The 21812-nt window shown below is 33.1% G+C and overlaps 3 protein-coding genes across 3 annotated transcripts; 1 reads left to right on the forward strand and 2 right to left on the reverse strand.

The window, feature by feature from the left end:
• Positions 1–3: 3 nt before the first annotated feature.
• LOC121211280 (protein PELPK1) lies at positions 4–345 on the reverse strand. The gene has a single exon (XM_041083919.1). It carries the CDS (start codon positions 343–345, stop codon positions 4–6), a length of 342 nt encoding a protein of 113 aa, XP_040939853.1.
• Positions 346–2516: 2171 nt separating this feature from the next.
• Positions 2517–5452, forward strand: LOC107928954 (beta-ureidopropionase). The gene is made up of 6 exons (XM_016860273.2): positions 2517–2863; positions 3261–3368; positions 3950–4138; positions 4212–4439; positions 4523–4747; positions 4949–5452. Exons 1-6 carry the CDS (start codon positions 2729–2731, stop codon positions 5312–5314), a joined length of 1251 nt encoding a protein of 416 aa, XP_016715762.2. The 5' UTR covers positions 2517–2728; the 3' UTR covers positions 5315–5452.
• An 8901-nt stretch (positions 5453–14353) lies between these two features.
• LOC107928947 (nicotinamidase 1) lies at positions 14354–16289 on the reverse strand. The gene is made up of 5 exons (XM_016860260.2): positions 15754–16289; positions 15311–15494; positions 15083–15216; positions 14759–14944; positions 14354–14654 (listed from the first exon to the last, which is right to left on the reverse strand). Exons 1-5 carry the CDS (start codon positions 15892–15894, stop codon positions 14568–14570), a joined length of 732 nt encoding a protein of 243 aa, XP_016715749.2. The 5' UTR covers positions 15895–16289; the 3' UTR covers positions 14354–14567.
• Between the last annotated feature and the right edge of the window lie 5523 nt (positions 16290–21812).

The raw sequence follows: 21812 nt of genomic DNA on the forward strand, positions 1-21812 counted from the left end.
GATTCATGGAGTAGACGGTGCAGGTGGCGGGGAGAGGAATGGGATGGAAGGGATCGTAGTTGGGATTGAGGGAAAGCTTGGTAATGGTGGCAAAGTGGCCCTTGGTACATTCGGCAAAGTGGGCATGTTAGGCATGGCGGGGAGTGGAGGCATCGCGCCTGGCCTCGGCAAAGACGGTTGAGTCGTTGGCAATGTTGGTATCGTTGGCATTGGCAGAGTTGGGATCATTGGCATTGGAGGTAACTGAGGCAGTTGCAGAAGATGACGGGCTCCAAACCCAACATCAAAGCTTGCAAATGACAGAGCCAGGACAAAGCTCAAGAACATGTAATTGAAAGAAGCCATTTTTTTTTTTGTGTGTGTGTGAGAGGATTCACTGAAGAGACTTGTGATGGTTGGAGTGAAGAAAAGAAGGCGTGGTGGGGGGGATTATATAAGTTTAATGCAGGAGGGTTGGGCTGTCTGGTTGGTAAGATTTGGTTCAGGTTGTGATTTATGGTTGGGAAAATGTGGAAAACTTAATGATTTTGCATGTCTTTGTTAGATTAACTCCAAATCCATCTTCGTCTGAGAATTGTCAAATTTAGTTGCAATGAGTCACCAAAGTATCAATTATGGACGGAGTCAAATTGTTCTTTGATTTGTTTAATAAGAAACTAGTTTTGGATCTCTTCTGGGTTTAAACAAAGGCTTAATTAATATGCTAATTTCTCTATTGTTTGCCTCGTAGACTATGTTCTACCTTGATTTTTAGGATCAATTTTTATAAAAAAATATTATTGGTTAAAGATAGAAGCCTTTGTATTAGAAGTTCGATTGCATTTTATCCCATTTAGTAGAAAAATGAGCAAATTAGTCCTTATACGCTAAATTAAAGAGTAAACTAGTCCTCTCGACTATTTATACTATTAAAAACTAACGTGATTGACAGAATAATCAGATAGTTATACTTGGCTTGCCACATGTACCTCATGTCGACGTATAAGAACTAGTTATTAATAGTAAAAATGAATGAAGTAGTTTTTAACAGAAGGACCATTTTGCTTTTTAATCTAATATATATGGATTAATTTACTAATTTTTTTGTAATCCAACTCTTAATGTAAAGGCCTCCATTATACTTTTACCAAATATTATTGCATTTTATTTTAAATAACTATTTTCATTTTGGTATATCCATAACTATCCTAATCCATTTTAAGTTGAGTTTGATCTTGTTTAGGGTAGGTGGTATTTATGTAAAATCCTCCCAAAAATGATGAGTCCAAAATTCGAACTGAATCCAAATGTTTAGGAAAAATATCACTGCCACTTCTTCGAACTATTTATCGATAAATAATTGTTTGTATCTAATGTTGTGAATAAACTTATATAATGATAGTAAGCAAAACATTATACTTAGTTAAAACTTTTTTAAAATATATAAATAATTAAAAATTTTAATTACTAATTTTAAAGTTTAAATCCTTGATTAAATTGGTGCCACGAGTTAATTAGGTACGAATTCAGTTAGAAAAGAATTAAAATATTTTTATATGTGCAAAATAAGTTGTATTATTATGAGGATATTTTTATTTTTGGTAAATTACACCCAATGCTACTAAAATACTAGTAAGTTTATATTTTGGTTACTCAACTTCAAAAAGTTACAAAAATGGTTATTGAACTATTCGAAAGTTTTCATATAAGTCATTTGGTTATTAAAATTGCTGTTATATGGCCTTCTCTATTTGCACTACCTGCACCAATCAAAAGTTTTCGTTCTCTTTATCTTTTTCGTGAGAAATTGTTCAATATGTTTGCATAAATATTTATATAAATTGAAATGATTTGAACATATGTGGTAAATTCAACTCGGTGAATAACAGTTGAAGGAAGATTATAAAATGATCCAAAATACACGTATGTATTTTTATAAAAGGACCATGATCAAAGTTTGTTGATTATTATTGGAACTCCTAAAGATATCAAAATATATTTACCCAAAATTCTTTCTCACTCATAACCTTAAATGTCACAAATCCGTGAATCAAAATATAAACAACTTTCTTCTTTGACCTCTGATACTAGTTAACAAATCAACTTGAATATACGGTATGTTCTTTTACTAGTTGATGTGTATTGATTTACCATGCCGATTGTAAAATCGTACTTGGAGTTCGCTAGTCAGACTTAAAAAAAAAATTGATAGCTAAACGACTTAAATAAAAACTTTCAAATACTTTAATTACTTGAATGAAAATTTTCGAATAATCTAATAATTTTATAACATTTTAGAATTAAATAATCAAAATATAAATTTACTAATGAATTAATGGCAGTCTAGGTTACCCGATTTATATTATAGTTCCGGTTGCGGATTTTAGCGGTTGGTTGGCGAGGGCGGGATAAATTCACCTTTTGGGCCGGCGGTTAACTTTCACTGGCACTTGTCGGTTGTCGAATGGAACTACAGACACGTGACGGTTATGCTTGTGTATCCATCTTGTTTTCTGATAGCTGTGTATCCATTTTTTATTTCATCGAGTTGCGGTCCGCAGACTAAAAACAGCTCTGACCGTTAGATTTCATATTATCGAACGATCAGTAATTGACTATTCATATTTAATTAAAAAGATTATCAGTGAGTGAGTCAGAGTGATACGTTAGCTAATATCATTTAAAGAAAAGAAGGTTCAACCACTTTTCAATGTTTTGATTTCGGAGCAATAATTGAGGGAATCCGAAAATGGAGAAAACTGATGGAATTGGGAAAGAAAATGGAAGCACAGAAGAAAAGCAAAGTTTCAAAGATGGATCAATTTGTGGGTATAATTCGCTTCACCACCTCTTGAGCGCAAATCTTAAGCCTCAAATCTACCAGGTCTTTTCTTTTTCTTTTTTCCCGCTTTCCAGGTTGTAATTTATCTGTCTTCACTTTGTTGATTTAATTGGGTATTTTTGTTTTTCTTAATCTGGCCATGCACTGGGCAAAAAAATCCAATCTTTCCTGTTATTTTTCTTATATATATATATTGTAAAAGCAAATTTGATCATGAAAAAGGAAACCCCAGTTCAAATTGTCTACTATGAATCGATTGGTTATTGTCATTTTGGTCAGTTTTTGCCACTGAAATGATCATTGCAGTCGATCCTAGAATTTGTAAACAGTTTATCTCATTAACAAGTAACATGTTTTGCCTATTAAAAGTCAAAATCTACTGATCTTATTGCTGATGAATGTAACAATCTTTTGGAATTTTGTTATGGTTTATTAACAGGAAGTCAGCCGGTTGCTTCTGGGGCTGAATTGCGGGAAAACACTTGAAACTATTGTTCTACCTGAATCAGCTAAAGCCCTCTCTTCAAAACATGATTTTGATCTTCAGGTGCCTATTTATTTATCCAACATTACTGCATTATAACGATTCGTTGATATAGAGATCCATCATCTTAGCTCATCAATATTGGAAAACAATAACCACAAGGTTGGCCTGGCTGAAATCATAATACTTTTATAAAACAATCAAAGTGAAGGAACAATATATGTTTTGGACACGTTAGATATACAAGGCACTACCATGCATTTTGACTGCAATTGAAGATTATGTTAATCTTTAGGCAGGGTTAGTTAATCTATGTCATATGTTCTGATATTTGTATGGAATATTTTTCTTCCTCCATTTTCCCCCTTTTCCAGTTTCTAGTTCATACATTTGAACATTTGGTTATAATAGTTCTAATGTAAAATTTTAGTACTACCAGAATCTCCTTGAAATATGTTGATTTTCATTCAATCCGCTCTTATCTAAGTGGTTGAAAAACATCCCTTTTCTCATTACAAAATTATTCTCTCACCGACCGGACCTGAGCATACTTGTAGCTATTATCTCCGTAGATTTTTGTCATTTCAATACAAGTATATTGTAGAAGGCAGTTATATGTGCTTTTTCATTTCAAATCGTTCCAGGCTTTCAAATTTTCTGCTGACCAAGAGTTGTTAAGAGAACCCCGGGTAGTAAGGGTCGGTCTTATTCAGAACTCCATTGCTCTCCCAACCACTGCTCCCTTTTCAGACCAGAAAAATGCTATCTTTGAGAAATTGGGACCAATAATTGATGCTGCTGGTGCTTCAGGAGTCAACATACTATGCTTGCAGGTATGGTCAATTTTATTGATCGATGCATAATATTCTGAAAATGCAAATTAATGAATCTATGATGCAAGTTCAGGAAGCATGGATGATGCCATTTGCCTTCTGTACACGAGAAAAGAGGTGGTGTGAATTTGCAGAACCTGTTAATGGGGAATCTACACAGTTTCTTCAGGAATTTGCACGCAAGTATAACATGGTCATTATAAGCTCAATTCTTGAGAGGGATATAAATCATGGAGAGACTCTCTGGAATACTGCTGTTATAATTGGAAATCATGGCAACATAATAGGCAAGCACCGTAAGGTAAATGCAGTAGTTTATCTGGGTTTGGGTTTATGTTCCTTGGAATTTTTATTGATTTTGCTTAAATGACTGGCTTCTGGCAGAACCATATTCCTAGAGTTGGGGACTTCAATGAGAGCACGTATTATATGGAAGGAAATACCGGGCATCCTGTATTTGAGACTGCTTATGGGAAGATTGCTGTTAATATATGTTATGGAAGGCACCATCCTTTGAATTGGCTAGCTTTTGGTTTGAATGGTGCTGAGATCGTTTTCAACCCATCAGCCACGGTCGGTGAACTTAGTGAACCGATGTGGCCCATTGAGGTTATTCTTTACCCCCATTTCATATAATACTTAACTATCTAAAGATTGGATGTGATACTGATTTAGTAGAGAGTCATTTATCTAATATTACAAGTGCAAATGACATTTTGATACAGTTGTTAGCATTATATCAGTTAATGCCTGCCTACCACTGAACTGTCTTCTACAAGGCGTTTGACATATTATTCCTTTATATTACAGGCACGTAACGCTGCAATAGCAAACAGTTATTTTGTTGGGTCAATCAATCGTGTAGGGACTGAGATTTTCCCCAACCCATTCACCTCAGGGGATGGAAAGCCACAACATCCAGATTTTGGCCATTTCTATGGATCTAGTCATTTTTCGGCACCTGATGCTTCCTGCACACCATCACTCTCCCGTTATAAGGATGGACTGATGATCTCAGATATGGATCTTAACCTCTGTAGGCAACTGAAAGACAAATGGGGGTTCCGAATGACTGCAAGATATGAGTTATATGCAGATACGCTTGCCAGTTATCTGAAACCAGACTTTGAACCCCAAGTCATCTCTGATCCCTTGTTACATAAGAAGTCTTCTTAAGTACCTGTCTTCTTAAGTTCCAGGTACTAATTGCAGCTCAATGTATGAAGCTGATAAATGGAGATGAAAATAGAAACTGTATTGATTTATCATATTGAATCATCCACAAGAACAAGTTCGTTGTGTTTGTGTTTGCAAGTATTTGTGCCCTTTTCTGTTAGCAATTTCTGATCACTCCACCAGCTTCCATTTTTATTAAGATGAAGAAAAAGGAATCTTGGTGTCTGCATTTGGTGAAAAAATATAAAATGAAGTGGAATGAATGTTGACAAGCTCACCGACTCTCGTTTTCCCTCTTTTTTCTGTCTGTTTCTATAAAAATTTTCAAGTCTCATCATCTAAGCTTATCCACAATTAAAAAATATATACATACATATATATATCTACTACTTAAACAGACTTTTCAAAGCCTATGAATAGGCTGTGAATGTCTCATTATGCATTTGAAGTGTTAAGCAAGTGGTGTGCGTGGAAGCAATAAACAAGTATATGCTTTCTTAAAGTTTTGGTAATATTGATCCCTTGGCATCCAAGTAATTTTTTTTTTCTTTTCAATTTAGTTCCCCCTTTTAATTGTTCAAGCTATTATATATTTGCTTCTTCGATTGCTTTGTTAAGAAGTATCAAAGCTGGTTAATTAGCAGCACAAGACTATTACGGATGTCAACTAGCTTAATTATAGGGAGAAATTCAAATTTGTGATCCAAGATCACTTCTAAAGGAAGGTGGTGTTGATTTTGCAGTTTGGGGTTACAATTACTTTTTGAACTCGGACCAAACATAACTAAGGTAGCACAACAAAGTAATAAGTTCATAATGACAGAATTTGGTATACAAGCTAATGCAATTCAAAAGCTTAGTAGGAGCAATTACTACACATGGAGTCTTTAAATAAGTTTTATTTGAAAAGAAAAGAGTAGGAGCAATTACAACACATGGAATCTTTAAATAAGTTTTATCTGAAAAGAAAAGAGTGGTGGAGTGTAGTTAGTGGTGTTAGAATTGTGTGACCTGAATTCTTATTAAAATAAAATATAGTAGTAAAATAAAATAAAAGTAAAATCCATATAGAACTACATTTCTTTTGTTTTATTTTAAAATAATGTTTTTCAACCTTAATACACTTCATCTATTTGATATTAATTAGAATAATGTGTTTCAACTTTAAATATATGGTTTTGCAAGCCTATAAATAGACATAGTCTACTTCTCTTGTATTAATTTTAATTCAACATAGTGAATTATCTTCTCCTCTGCTCGTGATTTTTTTTCCAAAAGAGTTTCTATGTAAAAATCTGTATGTTCTTTTTGTTTTTTATTGTCATTATCGATGTTCTATTTTTTAACAATTTGGTATCAAAATTTTCGGGTTGTTCATCTCAATCACGGTAATGGCATCTTTAAAATATGAAATTTTGCTGTTGGATCACAACACCAGATTCTCGTTGTGGCAGATAAAGATGTAGATAGTTATTGCGCAAACAGACTTAGAGGATGCCCTACTATGGATAGATAAAATGCCTTCGACATTAACGGAGGAAGAGAAGAGACGTAAAGATCGAAAGGCGTTAACACAGTTACATTTGCATTTGTCTAACAAATTTTACAAGATGTGATGAAGGAGAAGACTATTGCTGCATTATGGAAGAGGGTGGAACAAATATGTATGTTGAAAACTCTAACCAGCATGCTGCATATGAAGCATCGTCTTTATGCTCATCGTTTGGAGGAAGGTGCGTCTATGCACGAACACTTAACAGTGTTTAAAGAAATTCTCTCAAACTTGGAGGCCATAAAGGTTCAGTCTGATAAGGAAGATCTAAGGTTGATTCTACTTTATTTGTTACCCCTGTCTTATTCAACCTTTAGAGACACGATTTTGTGTAGTCGCGAATCTCTCATAGTTGATGAGATGAAGTATCTTATGGTTAAACCTGGCTCTCAAGGAAAGAGTCTCATTGTTTGTGAGAGACAAAATCGAAATGTTGATGATGATTGTAGAAAGATACAGGAACGAAATCCTCATGGTAAATTTAAGGGAAGATTGAAGTCTTCAAATAGAGGTAAAACTTGTAACTTCTGTAAGAAGAAAAGGCATATTAGATCTGAGTGTTTTAAGCTACAGAACAAGATCAAAAGGGAGGTTGTGAATCAAAAGAGAAAATAATCAGAAAAATTCGGTAAACCTGATGTTGTAGAAGACTATAGTGACGGTAAACTTTTAGTCACTTCTGTCAATAATTCTAAAGTGAACGAGGAGTAGATCCTTGATTCGGGCTGCACTTTCCATATGAGTCCCAATCGGGATTGGTTTATAACTTACAAAACAGTGTCCGAAGGTGCTGTTTTGATGAGAAATAATGCTTCGTGTAAAATCGCAGGTGTTGGAACAACTAAAGTTAAGATATTTGATGGAGTTGTCAGAACACTTAATGACATGCGACATATTCCAGAATTGAAGAGAAATTTGATTTCATTGAGTACTCTTGATTCAAAAAGGTACAAATACAGAACTGAAAGTGGAGTTTTGAAGATTTTCAGAGGTTCCCCCGTTGTGATAAAGGGCAGAGAAAGATTGCAAAGTTATATGTTTTGCAAGGTTCTACTGTTACTGGTGATGCAGCTGTCACTTCCGTTTCCTTGCTAGATGATGATATTACTAGACTTTGGCATATGTGCCTAAGGTATATGAGTGAGAATGTCATGGTAGAATTGAGCAAAAAAAAGACTTCTTGATAGGCAAGGAATTTGCAAACTAAAGTTCTGTGAGCACTGTGTTTTTTTGGAAGCAAAAAAGAGTTTGATTCTCAAGAGGAATCCATAACACGAAAAGAATGTTGGAATATATTCATTCTGATATGTGGGGGCCATCTAAAGTGCCTTCGAGAGGTGGAACTAATTATATGCTAACATTTATTGATTATTTTTTCAGAAAAGTTTGGACATTTTTCCTGAAGCAGAAAAGCGACGTGTTTTCTACATATAATTCTTGGAAAACTATGATTGAAAAACAAACGGGAAACCAAATAAAACACATTCGCATAGACAATGGCTTAGAGCTCTGTTCTGATGAGTTTAATGAACTATGCAAGTTAAAAGAGATCGTGAGACACTTGACAGTTCGTCATACTTCATAGCAAAACGGCGTTGCAGAACAAATGAATAGAATGATCTTGGAGAAGGTTCGATGTATGTTGCCAAATATTAACTTACTAAAGTCGTTTTAGGCCAAAGTAGCCTCTACTGCATGTTTTTTGATCAACCAATCTCTATCTATTTCCATTGAGAAAAAGACTCTACAAGAGGTATGGTTTGGTAATCCTGCTGATAATTCTAATTTAAAGATCTTTGGGTGTCCTGCGAATGCTCATGTTAATAATGGAAAACTGGAACGAGATCCATCAAATGTGTTTTTCTTAGCTATAAAGCTGGTGTAAAAGGGAATAAGTTATGGTGTTCTGAAAATAAAAAAGTTATGATTAGCAGAGATATTTTTGATGAAACTGTTATGCTACCTAGCTTATCTCTTAAAGACTCTTCCAATAAAGAACAACAAAAGTAGGTGGAGCATCAGATTAATCCAGAATCTACAACAGAGTCGAATCCTTAAGCCAGTACATAAATTCAGAATAAAGTTGCTTCTTTACCACAATACTCTATCACCAAAAACAGAATTAAAAGAGAGATTAAACCTCCAAACAAGCATGCCAAGGCTGATCTAGTTGCTTATGCTTTAAATTTGGTTGAAGATATAGATGCAAACCAAGAGCCATCTAATTATTCTAAGACGGTTAACTGTAAAGACTCAGAAAAATAGATGTTTGCTATGCAAGAGGAGATAGAATCACTCTACAAAAACAGAACATGGGATCTTATGAAGCTTCCTAAAGGCAAAAAGGTTGCTTGTTGTAAATAGGTGTTTAAAAAGAAAGAAGTGACTCTAGGAGTTGAAGAACCCAATTATAAAGCAAGGCTTGTTACAAAGGGTTACAGTCAAATTTTAGGTGTAGGCTTCACAGATGTGTTCTCTCCAGTTGAGAAGCATAGTTCGATTCAAGCTTTACTCGGTGTTGTGGCCATGCATGATTTGGAGCTTGAGCAGTTAGATGTAAAAATTGTATTTTGGCATGGAGAACTTGAAAAAGATATTTACATACAACAACCAGAAGGCTTTACAGTCTCAGAAAATAGGACTATGTTTTACTTGCTGAAAAGGTCCCTTTTACGGTTTGCAACAGTCACCAAGATAGTGGTACAAGAGGTTTGATTCCTTTATGACTTCTCATGATTTCAAAAGAAGTAGCTTTTACAGTTGTGTTTACTTTAAGAAAAACAGTGATGGTTCTTTTGTTTATCTACTCCTTTATGTTGATGACATGATGATAGCACCGAAAGATAAAATAGAGATAAGAAAGATCAAAGCCCAACTAAGTGAAGAATTTGAGATGAAAGATTTGGGACCAATAAGGAAGAAACTTGGTATGGAGATTCTCAGAGATAGAAAAGTAAGTAAATTGTACCTAAGTTAGAAGGGGTACATTGAGAAAATTCTTTGCAGGTTCAATATGCAGGTGCTAAACCTGTTAGTACTCCTTTACCAACCCATTTCAGACTTTATCGGCTTTGTCTCCACAATCAGATGATGAGATTGAGTACATGTTACATGTTCCATATTCTAGTGCAATCGGATATCTTATGTATGCTATGGTTTGTTCACGTCCAGATTTATCATATGCAGTTAGTGCAGTTAGCAGATACATGGTGAATCTTGGTAAATAACCTGAAAAGTAGTTCAATGGATTTTAAGATACTTACGAGGTACTACTGATGTTTGCTTACAATTTGGAAGAACTAGAGATGAATTCATTGGGTATGTTGATACTGATTTTGCTGGAGAAATTGATAGATATCTTTACAATCGGAGGTTGTACAATCAGTTGGAAAGCTACTTTGCAAACTACAGTCACTTTGTCTACCATTAAAGCTAAGTACATGGAGATTACTGAGGTTTGTAAAGAAGCCATTTGGTTGAAAGGATCTTTAGTGAACTCAATGAAGACTTTCAAATCAGTATAGTATTTTGTAACAGTCAAAGTGTTATCTTCCTTACAAAGGATCAAATGTTTCATGGGAGAACAAAACACATTGATGTTCGATATCATTTTGTTTGTGATATTATTGCTTGTGGTGATATTGTTGTGAGAAAAATTAGTACTCATGAAAATCTTGCAGATATGATGACTAAGTCACTTCCCATAACTAGGTTTGAGCATTGCTTAGACTTGGTTAGTGTTCATTGTTGAAGTTAAACCTTAAGGGGTTTTATAGAAGAGGTGAAGAACTTGTTCGTTGAGAGTTCGCGATAAAGAACTTGTTCATTTAGAATTCGTGTCAAGATGGAGATTGTTAGAATTGAGTGACCCGAATCCTTATTAAAATAAAATACAATGGTAAAATAAAATAAAAGTAAGATCCATATAGAACTACACTTCTTTTATTTTATTTTAGAATAAGGTTTTTCAACCTTATTACACTTCATCTATTTGATATTATTAGAATAAGGTGTTTCAACCTTACTACACTCCTTCTATTAGAATATGGTTTTACAAGCCTATAAATAGACATAGTTTACTCCTCTTGTATTTATTCAAATTCGACATAGTGAATTATCTTCTCCTTTGCTTGTGGTTTTTCCTGAAAGGGTTTCCACTTAAAAATTTGTGTGTTCTTTATTTTTCTTTCTTTTTTTTTTCTTTGCGATACATTGTTATTATCGACGTTTTATTTTTTAACAAGTGGAAATGAGGTTGAACCACCAATTAAAGCTAAAGGCATAGGAAAGTGACAAGTTGATGTTGCAAAGGCGATATTTAGTCTAATTGTTACTATGGAGGACGAATACATTATAAAACGAGGGGTTATTCGCTTTGCAAATAGAAGCTATGGCTAAAACGGTGCTTAGAACTATGGCCACAGTTTCAACCATGAAATTAAAAGTGCATAGAAAATAAAAAAGAACATTGAGATTGTTTACCTTGTTCAACTTTAGTCTACGTCTACGGCGCCTTGCCCAAAGCAATGATCCACTGTCTTTCTCATAATACAACCAATTATTTAAGTCCTAACAATGGTCTAACGCTTACCAATTTAGTGACCTCACTATTGCACAAAGACTAGATGAATCTCCCACTAAGCTTCCCCCTTGAAAGCTTAGCTCTGCAACTTAAGGGACCCTTATTGCTTACAATAATAATGCACACATGCACATTCCTAACTTGAACAAAGTTGTGCTCTATCAAGCTCTTAATCTCTCAGTTACTCTTTAACCTAGACAAAACTTAAGGTTTGTTTACATAATAGATAATCTAATCACTTTTTTATAAAGTAAGACTAAAAATCAGCATAAGATAATATTTCCATAAGAGTCTTGATGTAATCCAAAGTCTTTAACTATAGAAATGTCTTTAGTTGATCTGCAAGTAACGTTACTTAATCTATAAGAAACCAATTTTCAAGTATTCAATTTCAATTCAATTGGTCTTCATGTTTTAAGCTCTAATTCGTCCAAATTATTCCATTATAGTTAACACAATACTTTTTTTCTAAAATTTGCCAACTCTTTAAAATAGACAAGTAAGATAATAAAACATTGTTTATAGTTGTGGTCACTATTTCAACCAAAGAAATAGCCACAAAATTAACGTTACTTTCAAATGTGTCAACAATCTTTCCCTTTGGCAATTTATGAACAAAACACATACAGGGAAAAAATTATCACAGTTACATAATCTCCTCCTAAGTAACTCCCTCTTAATTAAACACTCTTCATTAAGGTAATCATTAAGTACAAGCTTGTTAACGAGTTCCAAAACATGTAAGAGCAAGTGTACAAGATTACTAGACTGAGTGAGTAAAGTAAAAGAATCATCATACCAAATTATCGAGAATTAGAACTCTAAGTTTGTGATTATTGTTGCACAAAAAAAAACCCTCATGCCCATCATAACACCATCATTTTACCACATTACTCCCCTATAACACCTCATGCCCAATCTGATTGCCAGATCTGGACTATAGGGTGCTACGCTTATGACTGAATTTAACTAACACATTCGTAAACACATTCCAAATGTCAAAATAACTTAATAATAAAAACATTTATAGCACAGATAACTAATTGACTTTTCCAAATGAATTTAATACAACTATATCCCCTTAATATAATATTTTTACAATCTTAGCTTAACGATTTTGAAATATTTACTTAGACTTGGAAATAATGTTCTATGACCAAACTTAATTACAATCAACTCTGACCCTAAGGCTCTATAGGTCGTTCCATTGTATGCATATTACAACTAAGAAGTATGACTGCTTGAGTTCGGTAAATTCTGGCATGGTCCTTCCTCGAATCCTTGAATTGTCCACTATATTTGCAATTCATAATAACATAGGTAAGTTCGAATGAATCTAGTGAGTTGTCCATCTTGTATTAGCACAACATCAGTATGCTTGTACTTCATGGTTTTGAATTCATATTTGACTTGTCTGTACTAGAACAATTCACCAATCTCATTGGCGTAGTCTTAACATTGCACAAATTGGCTCAACTTGTACTTGGCACATTATCTTTAATGACCTCATCACTTATTTACTTGCGCATTTTGGATAAAAAATTAGCTTGCTCAACTGCATTGGATCTATCACCGGTGACTTGAAATTAGGAGTTTCATAATCGGTTTATGCACGATCTTGCACATATAAAGCTTTCACTTATGAGATTTCATTTATGTATAGTCAGAGATATTGAATTATAGAAGTTTAACATTGTTGTGGATTATACTCGCGGATTCTTCCTTGAATGATTGTCTTTCAGACTCCCATGCAATTACTTCCTTGAGAGATAATCTTCGCGGATTATTACTTACAAACTTATGAAAGAAAACCTATAGATAATTCCCATAGCACATGACTTGCATTAATAGATACGGATTATTACTTGAAGGTCACCTATAACATCTTCCACGAAATGCTTCTTTTTTATTCTTGCTACAACTTCACTGACATTAACAGAATCCTTAATATCATCAACATCTATGACTTCATGGATTTCTAAGTCAGGTTACTCAATCACCTTTTTCGTGTAAAAAACAATGGGTATAATTTTAGGCATTGTTTGTGCCCCACGTTCCTCTTCATCATCAGCAAACTTTTGAGTTGTTTCATCTTGTACCACAATGTTAATTGATTCCATGATCTTCTTGAAATGCTTATTGTAGACCCTATAGGTCTTGCTTCTATCTGAGTACCCAAGGAAGATTCATTAATCATTCTTTACATCAAATTTACCTTAATATTCCCTGTCCCTGAGAATATAGCATAAACTGCCAAAAATATGAAAATATTTCATATTAGGTTTCTTACCATGCCATAATTCATGTATGGAGCTATGCAAGTCTTTAGCTTTATGTGAACCTTGTTGATGACATAAACAATAATGTGAACTGTTTTAGCCCAAAACCTATAAGCTATTCCCTTTTTGTTTAAAATTACTCGAGCCATTTTTCGAATCTTGGAGACAACATTGTTGAGAGAAATAGCCACAAACCCCAAACATGAACCATAAAGCAGATATAAAAAGTACCAAAAGAAATCTATTTCTTATTTCCATTTTTAATAACATAACTTAATTTAAAATTTCAATTTCGATATAAACATTTTTTTTCAAATTAAAATTGAATAGGTATGAATCAAATTAACACAATATTTTAAATCTTTATTACTTTTATTTGAAATAAATACATTTGAATTCAACCATTCACTAATTCCCTTATTGAATTCCCTTATTTATATAGTAAACATTCATCTTTTAAAAAAAATTAATTAAATATTTTTAATTTATTTTTAAATTAATTTTATACACAATATTAATCCATACACCGTAAGGGAAAAGAAAACTAGTTTACATATATTATTATTATTTTAATTGTGGATAAGCTCAGACTAAGAGAGTTGGAGAGATTTTTAGAAACAGAGAGATAAAGTCAGAAAGAGAGATAATTGTGCTTATTAACAAATACACGGCATTATAATTTTTAAGGCCCACCATGTAAGAGTAAATGTTCAACTTAACAAGGCTCAAAAAAAAAAATGTTCAACTTAACAGTTCATACATACTTGATCTCTATCCAAAAGAAACTCGAGCTTCTAAATTCAAGATACCCTATTTCAGGCCTCCTACTAGCTTATGAACTTATTTTAAAGCACCAAATAAGACTTCATTTGCAATCTTGGCTCCCCTTTCTTTTGCCATGTAAAGCCCTATATGGTGCATCAATTCCTGCAACATTAAAAGCAGCAGCATTCAAGTTATTCTTGATGCATATGGTGTGGGGATCTCTTGTTTCCATGTAACAATATGGGACATTTTACGAAACGAAATACCTGAGGGTGAGGCAGAGCTCCTTTAGTGTTTGTGGCGATGTGAAGAGGAACGTCAAAGGTTGTGCAGGCACGCGAATACACGATAACATCCTTGAGCGGAGCCAGAAATCCTCGATTCCTCACTGATAATGTCGAACACACGAAATCCAGCACACATATATCTGTGCACACCCCTACTACCAATATCTGCAACCATCATAATCATTGTTTATATAAATTCATCATATCCAACAATTGATTAAACAAGCTCCACACTAGGGTTGCAATGTAAAACCATTCTTGACACTAGTATATTCTACTAAAAATCTTCTAACAAGTTCTTACAGCTTCAATGTGATTGTTCTTCACCCAATCCGCAAAAACATTTGAACCATCAGCTTCCATGGAACCCAGATACCCATCATAGCAATCTTTCCGCCTGATTGTCACGTTTGTTTCGTTTTGTATCCATTGCAAAGCTGCATTTTATTTATTTGTTTTGCAGAATCTTGATTTAGAAATTCGTTATATAAAGCTAAAAAGGGAGAAGTAAAAATATATATATGTAGGCACCTGGAACCAAATTAGATTCATCGGTGCCTTGAATGCAGTGAGGAGGATAAGGATCCTCGGGCTTGTCAGGATGATGAGAATCAAGAAACGCCATAACAGGCAATTTCTTGTCGCAGAAAAGTCTTGCCAGCCTCACTGATTCGCTGATCGTTCTTGATATTTGTCTGTTGGGTTCTCTTGGGGCCTAAAACCCATAATATTAGTGCTATAAACTTCCTGATTCAATGCACAAAGCAAATCCTGCATATATCCTCTTCGACATATACATATACATGCGTGTGTAGTTTAAGGGAATTGTTTATTACATCACAACTTAATCGAATTGATTCAACTATTGTTTTTTTAAAGTTAGCATCTAACATATGTGAAATCGAATCCCAGAATATGGGATCGATTACTTGTAACAAAATATATATCAATAGTTCAAGGGTCAGGCACTTTACCAGGTTTCCAGCACCGACAGTGCAGAAGCCATTGATGATATCGACAAGAACAAGGCCAGTGACAACATCTTCAGGCAAAACAACAAGCTCCTGCTCAAGAGGCAGCTCGTTCTTCAACACATCAATGGTTTGGGACACCATTTTTTGAAATTTAGTAACAGGGGACCTCGAAATTGCAAAACCAAAGTGAAGGAGTTTCAGTAGAGCAACTTCAGTTATATTGAATTTTGAAAACGGTAGCCATGCTAGACTCCAAAAAGAGCTTGAAAAATATCTCAATTATTGCTGTATTTCAAAAGAGGTTGTATCAAAGGATAAGACTTGGGGATCTATCCAGAATAATTTTCGAGCTTCAGTTTCAACTTTTATCGATTATACTAGTTTCAGCCGTCATGCTTGGCTACATTTGATTATTAGAAGGATACATACGGCATAAATAATTTAATATTTTAGGAATAGCTTCAACTTTTTGTGCTGCTTTGGATGAAAAGTCTTATTTCAACAGAAAAATGTCTATTAGGGCACAATTTTAAATTAAGATATTTTTTAAGCTCAGCTCCAATATAATTGATTCTTTCCATTTTGATAAAAAAAATTATTTTTACATTCTTACATTCAAGTTTAAACTCGAGTTTGTTTAAATTTATTCATCAATTTATATATATATATATTCAAGTTTAAGCTTCAACTTGAATTTAATGTCTTTTGCATATAAAATTCATATATTAATTAAAGTTAATATATTACTTATACAATTAATAAAATCTATAATTAAATTGGTGTTACGGAATAACCGAGTACCAACTTAGTTATTGCGTAATGGATGTGAAGAAGTAAATCATTATCTTGGCAATAATGAGCCAAGCTAATATTTGCAGGGAACTCACCTACTAAGTAGTCATGCATTATGAAAAGAACTCCCAATTTTCTGACAGACACAGCCCTTTTGATCATTTCTTCATATGTACCTGCAGTAGGAAAAGATTAATATACCCTTTTATTAAAGGGTTACTATTATTATTTTGATGATTTTTTTTTATTTTTTTTTTCATACTTCTACATTTTTTTAAATAAAAGAACTAAAACTAAGATACTTAAGAATTGAACACATGTTTAATGAATTTATAAACAAATATTTTACTACTACTACAATAATAATAATTCATGATTAAATTTTTAAAAGATAACTTTTAACATAAAATGTAACTTTTAACATAAAATGTTTTCTCTTACCAAATTTACGTATTTATAATATTTATAAAACCCCTGACTAAATTAGTATCATGGGTTAACCGAGTACTTATATCAGTGAGTACTGAGCTTTGACCAAAATTAAAACATTGTGATTATTGAGATAGTTTGCTCTTCATAAAAATGTTAAAATTATATAATGAAATTGTTACTATATTTAAATTTATATAAAAATAAAATATGATTATTATATAAGATGAATGTAAGACATTGACACCATATTTGGTTCGCGTGAATGACCGTGTTTAGCTCGAGTTCACAATACCATTACTTGCTTGACTAGATTAATTAAATGGTAGGATAGGTATCTTATAATACCCGTTCAACATTATCACCAAAGAATAGTTGCAGTTGGACAAAAAATGTTAGCGAATAAAATAAATAAATAAAAATATATAAAATAAAATATAAATAGAATAATTTATATTTAGTTTTTTAAATACGAAAAACAATCAAACTCGTAACAAAAGTTAAAATAAAAAAGAAGAATAGAGTTTTTACTAAACGTTGAGATAGATTTGACTACTCCTACAGTACTTGGAGAAATGTAGGCAAAATCTACGTTAAAGCAGCAATCGAATTAATTTGATTAAAATCAAATCAAATTGATTAAAATTATCCTTTTATATCAATATATTTTGTAGGGAAAAATAAATTTCGTGTTGGACTAAAATATTTGTAGGTTAATACAAAGGCCCAAGCAGTCCAAATATTTCACATCACCTACATCATGAGGGTGCGCCCCAACCCGATCAAGTATAAACCTACACCCTTTTTGTGTACGAAACAAGGTTACAAGCTTAGTCATTCAATCATTTTTTAAGAGGGTTCTTGTAATATCCCGAATTAAGGCCTAATCGGAATAATGGTTTTGGGTCCACAAATCCGAGATAGAAATAATTATTTTATTATCATTTTAAGGTCTATGGCATGATTTCATGATTGTGTGAAAATTTCTTTTAGAAATTTTATCGAGAGAGGGTCCAATTTGATATTTAGGAATAAATTGTAAAAGTTGTAAAATGTGTGTTCTAGTTCACAAAGGTACTAAGTACTTGTGAGTAATGGGTTTTTAAAGTGGAGGTCCTTGGATAGTAATTAGACCATTATACTATTTTGGACAAAAATACCTAAAGGAAGATAAAACACCATAGTTTTTAATTAAGGGCATTTTGGTCATTTAGTTATTAAAATGAATTAAAAACAAAATTAAAAGTCAATTTTTGTCCATCTTCAACCCCGTGGCTGAATTTCACATGAGGAAGACATAGCTAGGGTTTTTAAAGCTTCCAAGCTCGATTGTAAGTCCATTTTAGCCCCGTTTTTAATGTTCTTTACGTTTTTGGAGTCTCGGTAACTTGATTAAGCTTATTCTAGCAATAATTTAACCTAGGGTTTATATTTGAAAAAATACCCATAGGTGAAATGTGTTTATTTTGATGTTTTATGGTAGATTATAAAGCTTGAAATTGTGTTAAACAACTTTTTCTAAGCGATTTTACGTGAAAACGAGTAAAACGACATAATCAATAAAAATACCTAATGTTCATAAGTACATGTTAGAGTGAGAATTTGATGTTGCCATAGAAGGGGAAAATGATCAGAATGTCATAAAACATAAGAAAATAGGATGAAGTTTAATTTCCGAGCTTTGAGGCAAAAGTGTAAATATGTAAAAGTTTAGGGGCAAAAATGTATTTTTTCCAAAGTTTGAGTCAAGGACTGTTTTAATAAATGTGAGTATTAAATAAGCTAAATTTGTTATTTTAGATCAAGAGAAACAAGATTCGAGTCGTGATCGAAGGAAAAATAAAGTTTACGAAGAATAGGCTCGATTTTTAAGTTGTGATATCCCGAATTAGGGCCTAATTGGAATAGTGGTTTTGGGACCACAAATACGAGATAGAAATAATTATTTTATAATTATTTTGAGGTCTATGATATGATTGCATAATTGTGTGAAAATTTCGTGAAGAAATTCTATGCATAAAGTGCTTAATTTGAAGTTAGGGACTAAATTGAATAAGTTGCAAAACTTGCATTGTAGAAGTTTCTAGTATGAAATTGCTTTGAAATATTAATTAGGAGGTCTTAAATAGAATTTGACCAATTTCTAAGTTTATGGACAAAAATTGGACATGGATGGAATTTTTGAAAGTTTAGTAAGGAATGGCATTTTGGTCATTTGGATATTAAATGAAATAAAATAGGAAAAATAACAAAAAAATTATCATCTTCTCCATATTTTGCTGCTGAATTTTTCTCTCCACCATATCTAGGGTTTCAACACTTTTAAGCCTTGATTGTAAGTGATTTCTATGCCCGTTTTTAATGTTCTTTACATTTTTGAAATCCCCGTAGCTCGGTTTACCTATTTCTACCAATATTTTGAGCTAGGGTTTATTTTTAAAAATTTACCCATGAATGATATGCATGAATTTTGATGTTTTATGGTAGAATATGAAGCTTGAGATTGTGTTAAACAACTTTTGCTAAGTGATTTTACGTAAAAACGACTAAAATGACATAATCGGTAAAAATACCTAATGTTCATTAGTACATGTTAGAGTGAGAATTGGATGTTTCTGTAGAAGGGAAAAATGATCAGCATATCATAAAACATAAGAAAATAGGATGAAGTTTAATTTACGAGATTTGGGGTAAAAGTGTAAATATGTGAAAGTTTAGGGGCAAAATTATAATTTTTCCAAAATATGATTTTGGGTTGATTTGAATAATATGAGTCCTAATTAGGCTATATTTGAAATGATAGGGAAAGGAAAATCGAAATTCGGGCTAAAATCGGCAAAATACCAAGTTGTGGACAAAATGGTAAAAATAACCATTTTCACATACGAGGTAAGTTCATGTGTAAATAAGGTAACATAATTTTTATTTTAAGTGATTTAATGTTATTTATATGACATGATACTTATTATCATGAAATATGATGTTTTGTGAATTATTATTTGGTGATATGCAAATTATGTGAACAATTTAATAAGTATGAGATGTTAGCAAATATTGATTTCTATATTCTGCAGAAGGCGATCGAAATGTGTAATTGAAAAGAATCCAGTTGAACCTTAGGAATAGACTAGGATATTTGGGCATCCGAGCTCGTTGAGTTGAGTCCGAGTTCACTTATCGATGCGAATGTCCGAGCTCGTCGAGTTGAGTCCGAGTTCGTGAGATGTAACTAGGCATCCGAGCTCGTTGAGTTGAGTCTGAGTTCACTTATGGATGCGAATGCCCGAGCTCGTTGAGTTGAGTCCGAGTTTGCGGGTTACATGGTAGCATGGCTATATATGTGGCACTTATGTGCAAACTTTCCATGTATCCGAGTTATATTTCGAAGTGTTCAACGGGTAAAATTCTAGTGAAATGGAAGAATACTCAAGATGCAAGTGACGTATTGGTAAGTGTTGTGGAATGGGCACTTTGGACAGGTATGTACTTAACCCTCGGGTTGAGACTTGATACGACAACAATAATGTAGTAAAACAATGAATGATGAATAGAAATGTGATATATGTTTTGGTGATATTATGCTAATGTTTGCTTTTGTTAAGTTATTTGTTATTTGCATGTGAACTTACTAAGCATTTATGCTTACTCCTTCCCTTTCGTTCCTTGTAGTTTTGACAAGCCGGTTTGGAGATCAGGACGGTCGAAGGCACGCTCACACTATCAACGGGCCATCTCGGTATGGTGGCTTGCATATTTTGGGAATATGGCATGTATAGCATTATAATCCTTTTGTGTATATAATCTTATGATATAGCTCATGGATGGCATGGAAATGTTTGAGAATGATTAGCTATTGGAGTGGCTAATCGAGATTATATTTGATAACACGTACGCTTTATGTGCTAACTAAGCTATGGAAATCCATAAAATGGTGAAATTAGCTATAAAACAGAATCACATAGCAGCAGTGACGTAAATTTGAAAAATCACTAAAAATAGTAGAAATAAAATTAGATGATGAATAAAATATGTAATTGAAGCTTAATAATCTATTTTCATGTGGAAGAAACAAAATAGGTAAAAAGTTTGTATTTTATGAGATATTTACGTTTTGGTGAAACAGGGTCAGAGCGATTTCTGGATCCCCTGTTCTGATTTTATAAATTCACCATAAATTTTGTAAAAATAATTAGGACTCACATTTTATATGTATGGATTCCTTATTGAGACTAGTTTTATGAGAAACAAACGGCATAGTCATTGAAACTCTATGAAGGGAGATATCTGATTCGTAATACACAGGGGTCAGAGTAGCCGAACCTTGAAACAGGGGAGACTTTAACTAATAAACTGTACTAATTGGCCCGACCAAAAATTCTAGAAAAAAATTAGTAAGTAGATATATGAGTCTAGTTTCAAGAAAAATATACAGAATTAGATTTTGAGTTTCGTAACTCGAGATATGAATTTTTTAGCGACTGTGATGCAGTTAGCCAGCTTGTCTGGAAATTCTAAAATAAATTGTTTGAGCTGTTTAATTAATAAATTAAGTCCGTTAACTTCTCGTGCTCGACTCCCACGACGGTCTCGGGTACGGGGGCGTTACAAACATTTTGTACCGAGGTAAGTTCAGGTGTAAATGTAGTAACATAATTGTAATTTTAAGTAATTTAATGTTATTTATATGATATGATGATTATTATCATGAAATATTATGCTTTGTGGATTATTATTTAGTAATATGAAAATTATGTGAGCTACTTGATAAATATGAAATGCTATCAAGTATCGGTTCTGACATTCCGTGGAAGACAGCAAAGATGTATGATTGAGGAAAA

Source organism: Gossypium hirsutum, chromosome A12 (genome assembly GCF_007990345.1).
Source record: "Gossypium hirsutum isolate 1008001.06 chromosome A12, Gossypium_hirsutum_v2.1, whole genome shotgun sequence".
Classification (NCBI taxonomy): Eukaryota; Viridiplantae; Streptophyta; class Magnoliopsida; order Malvales; family Malvaceae; genus Gossypium; species Gossypium hirsutum.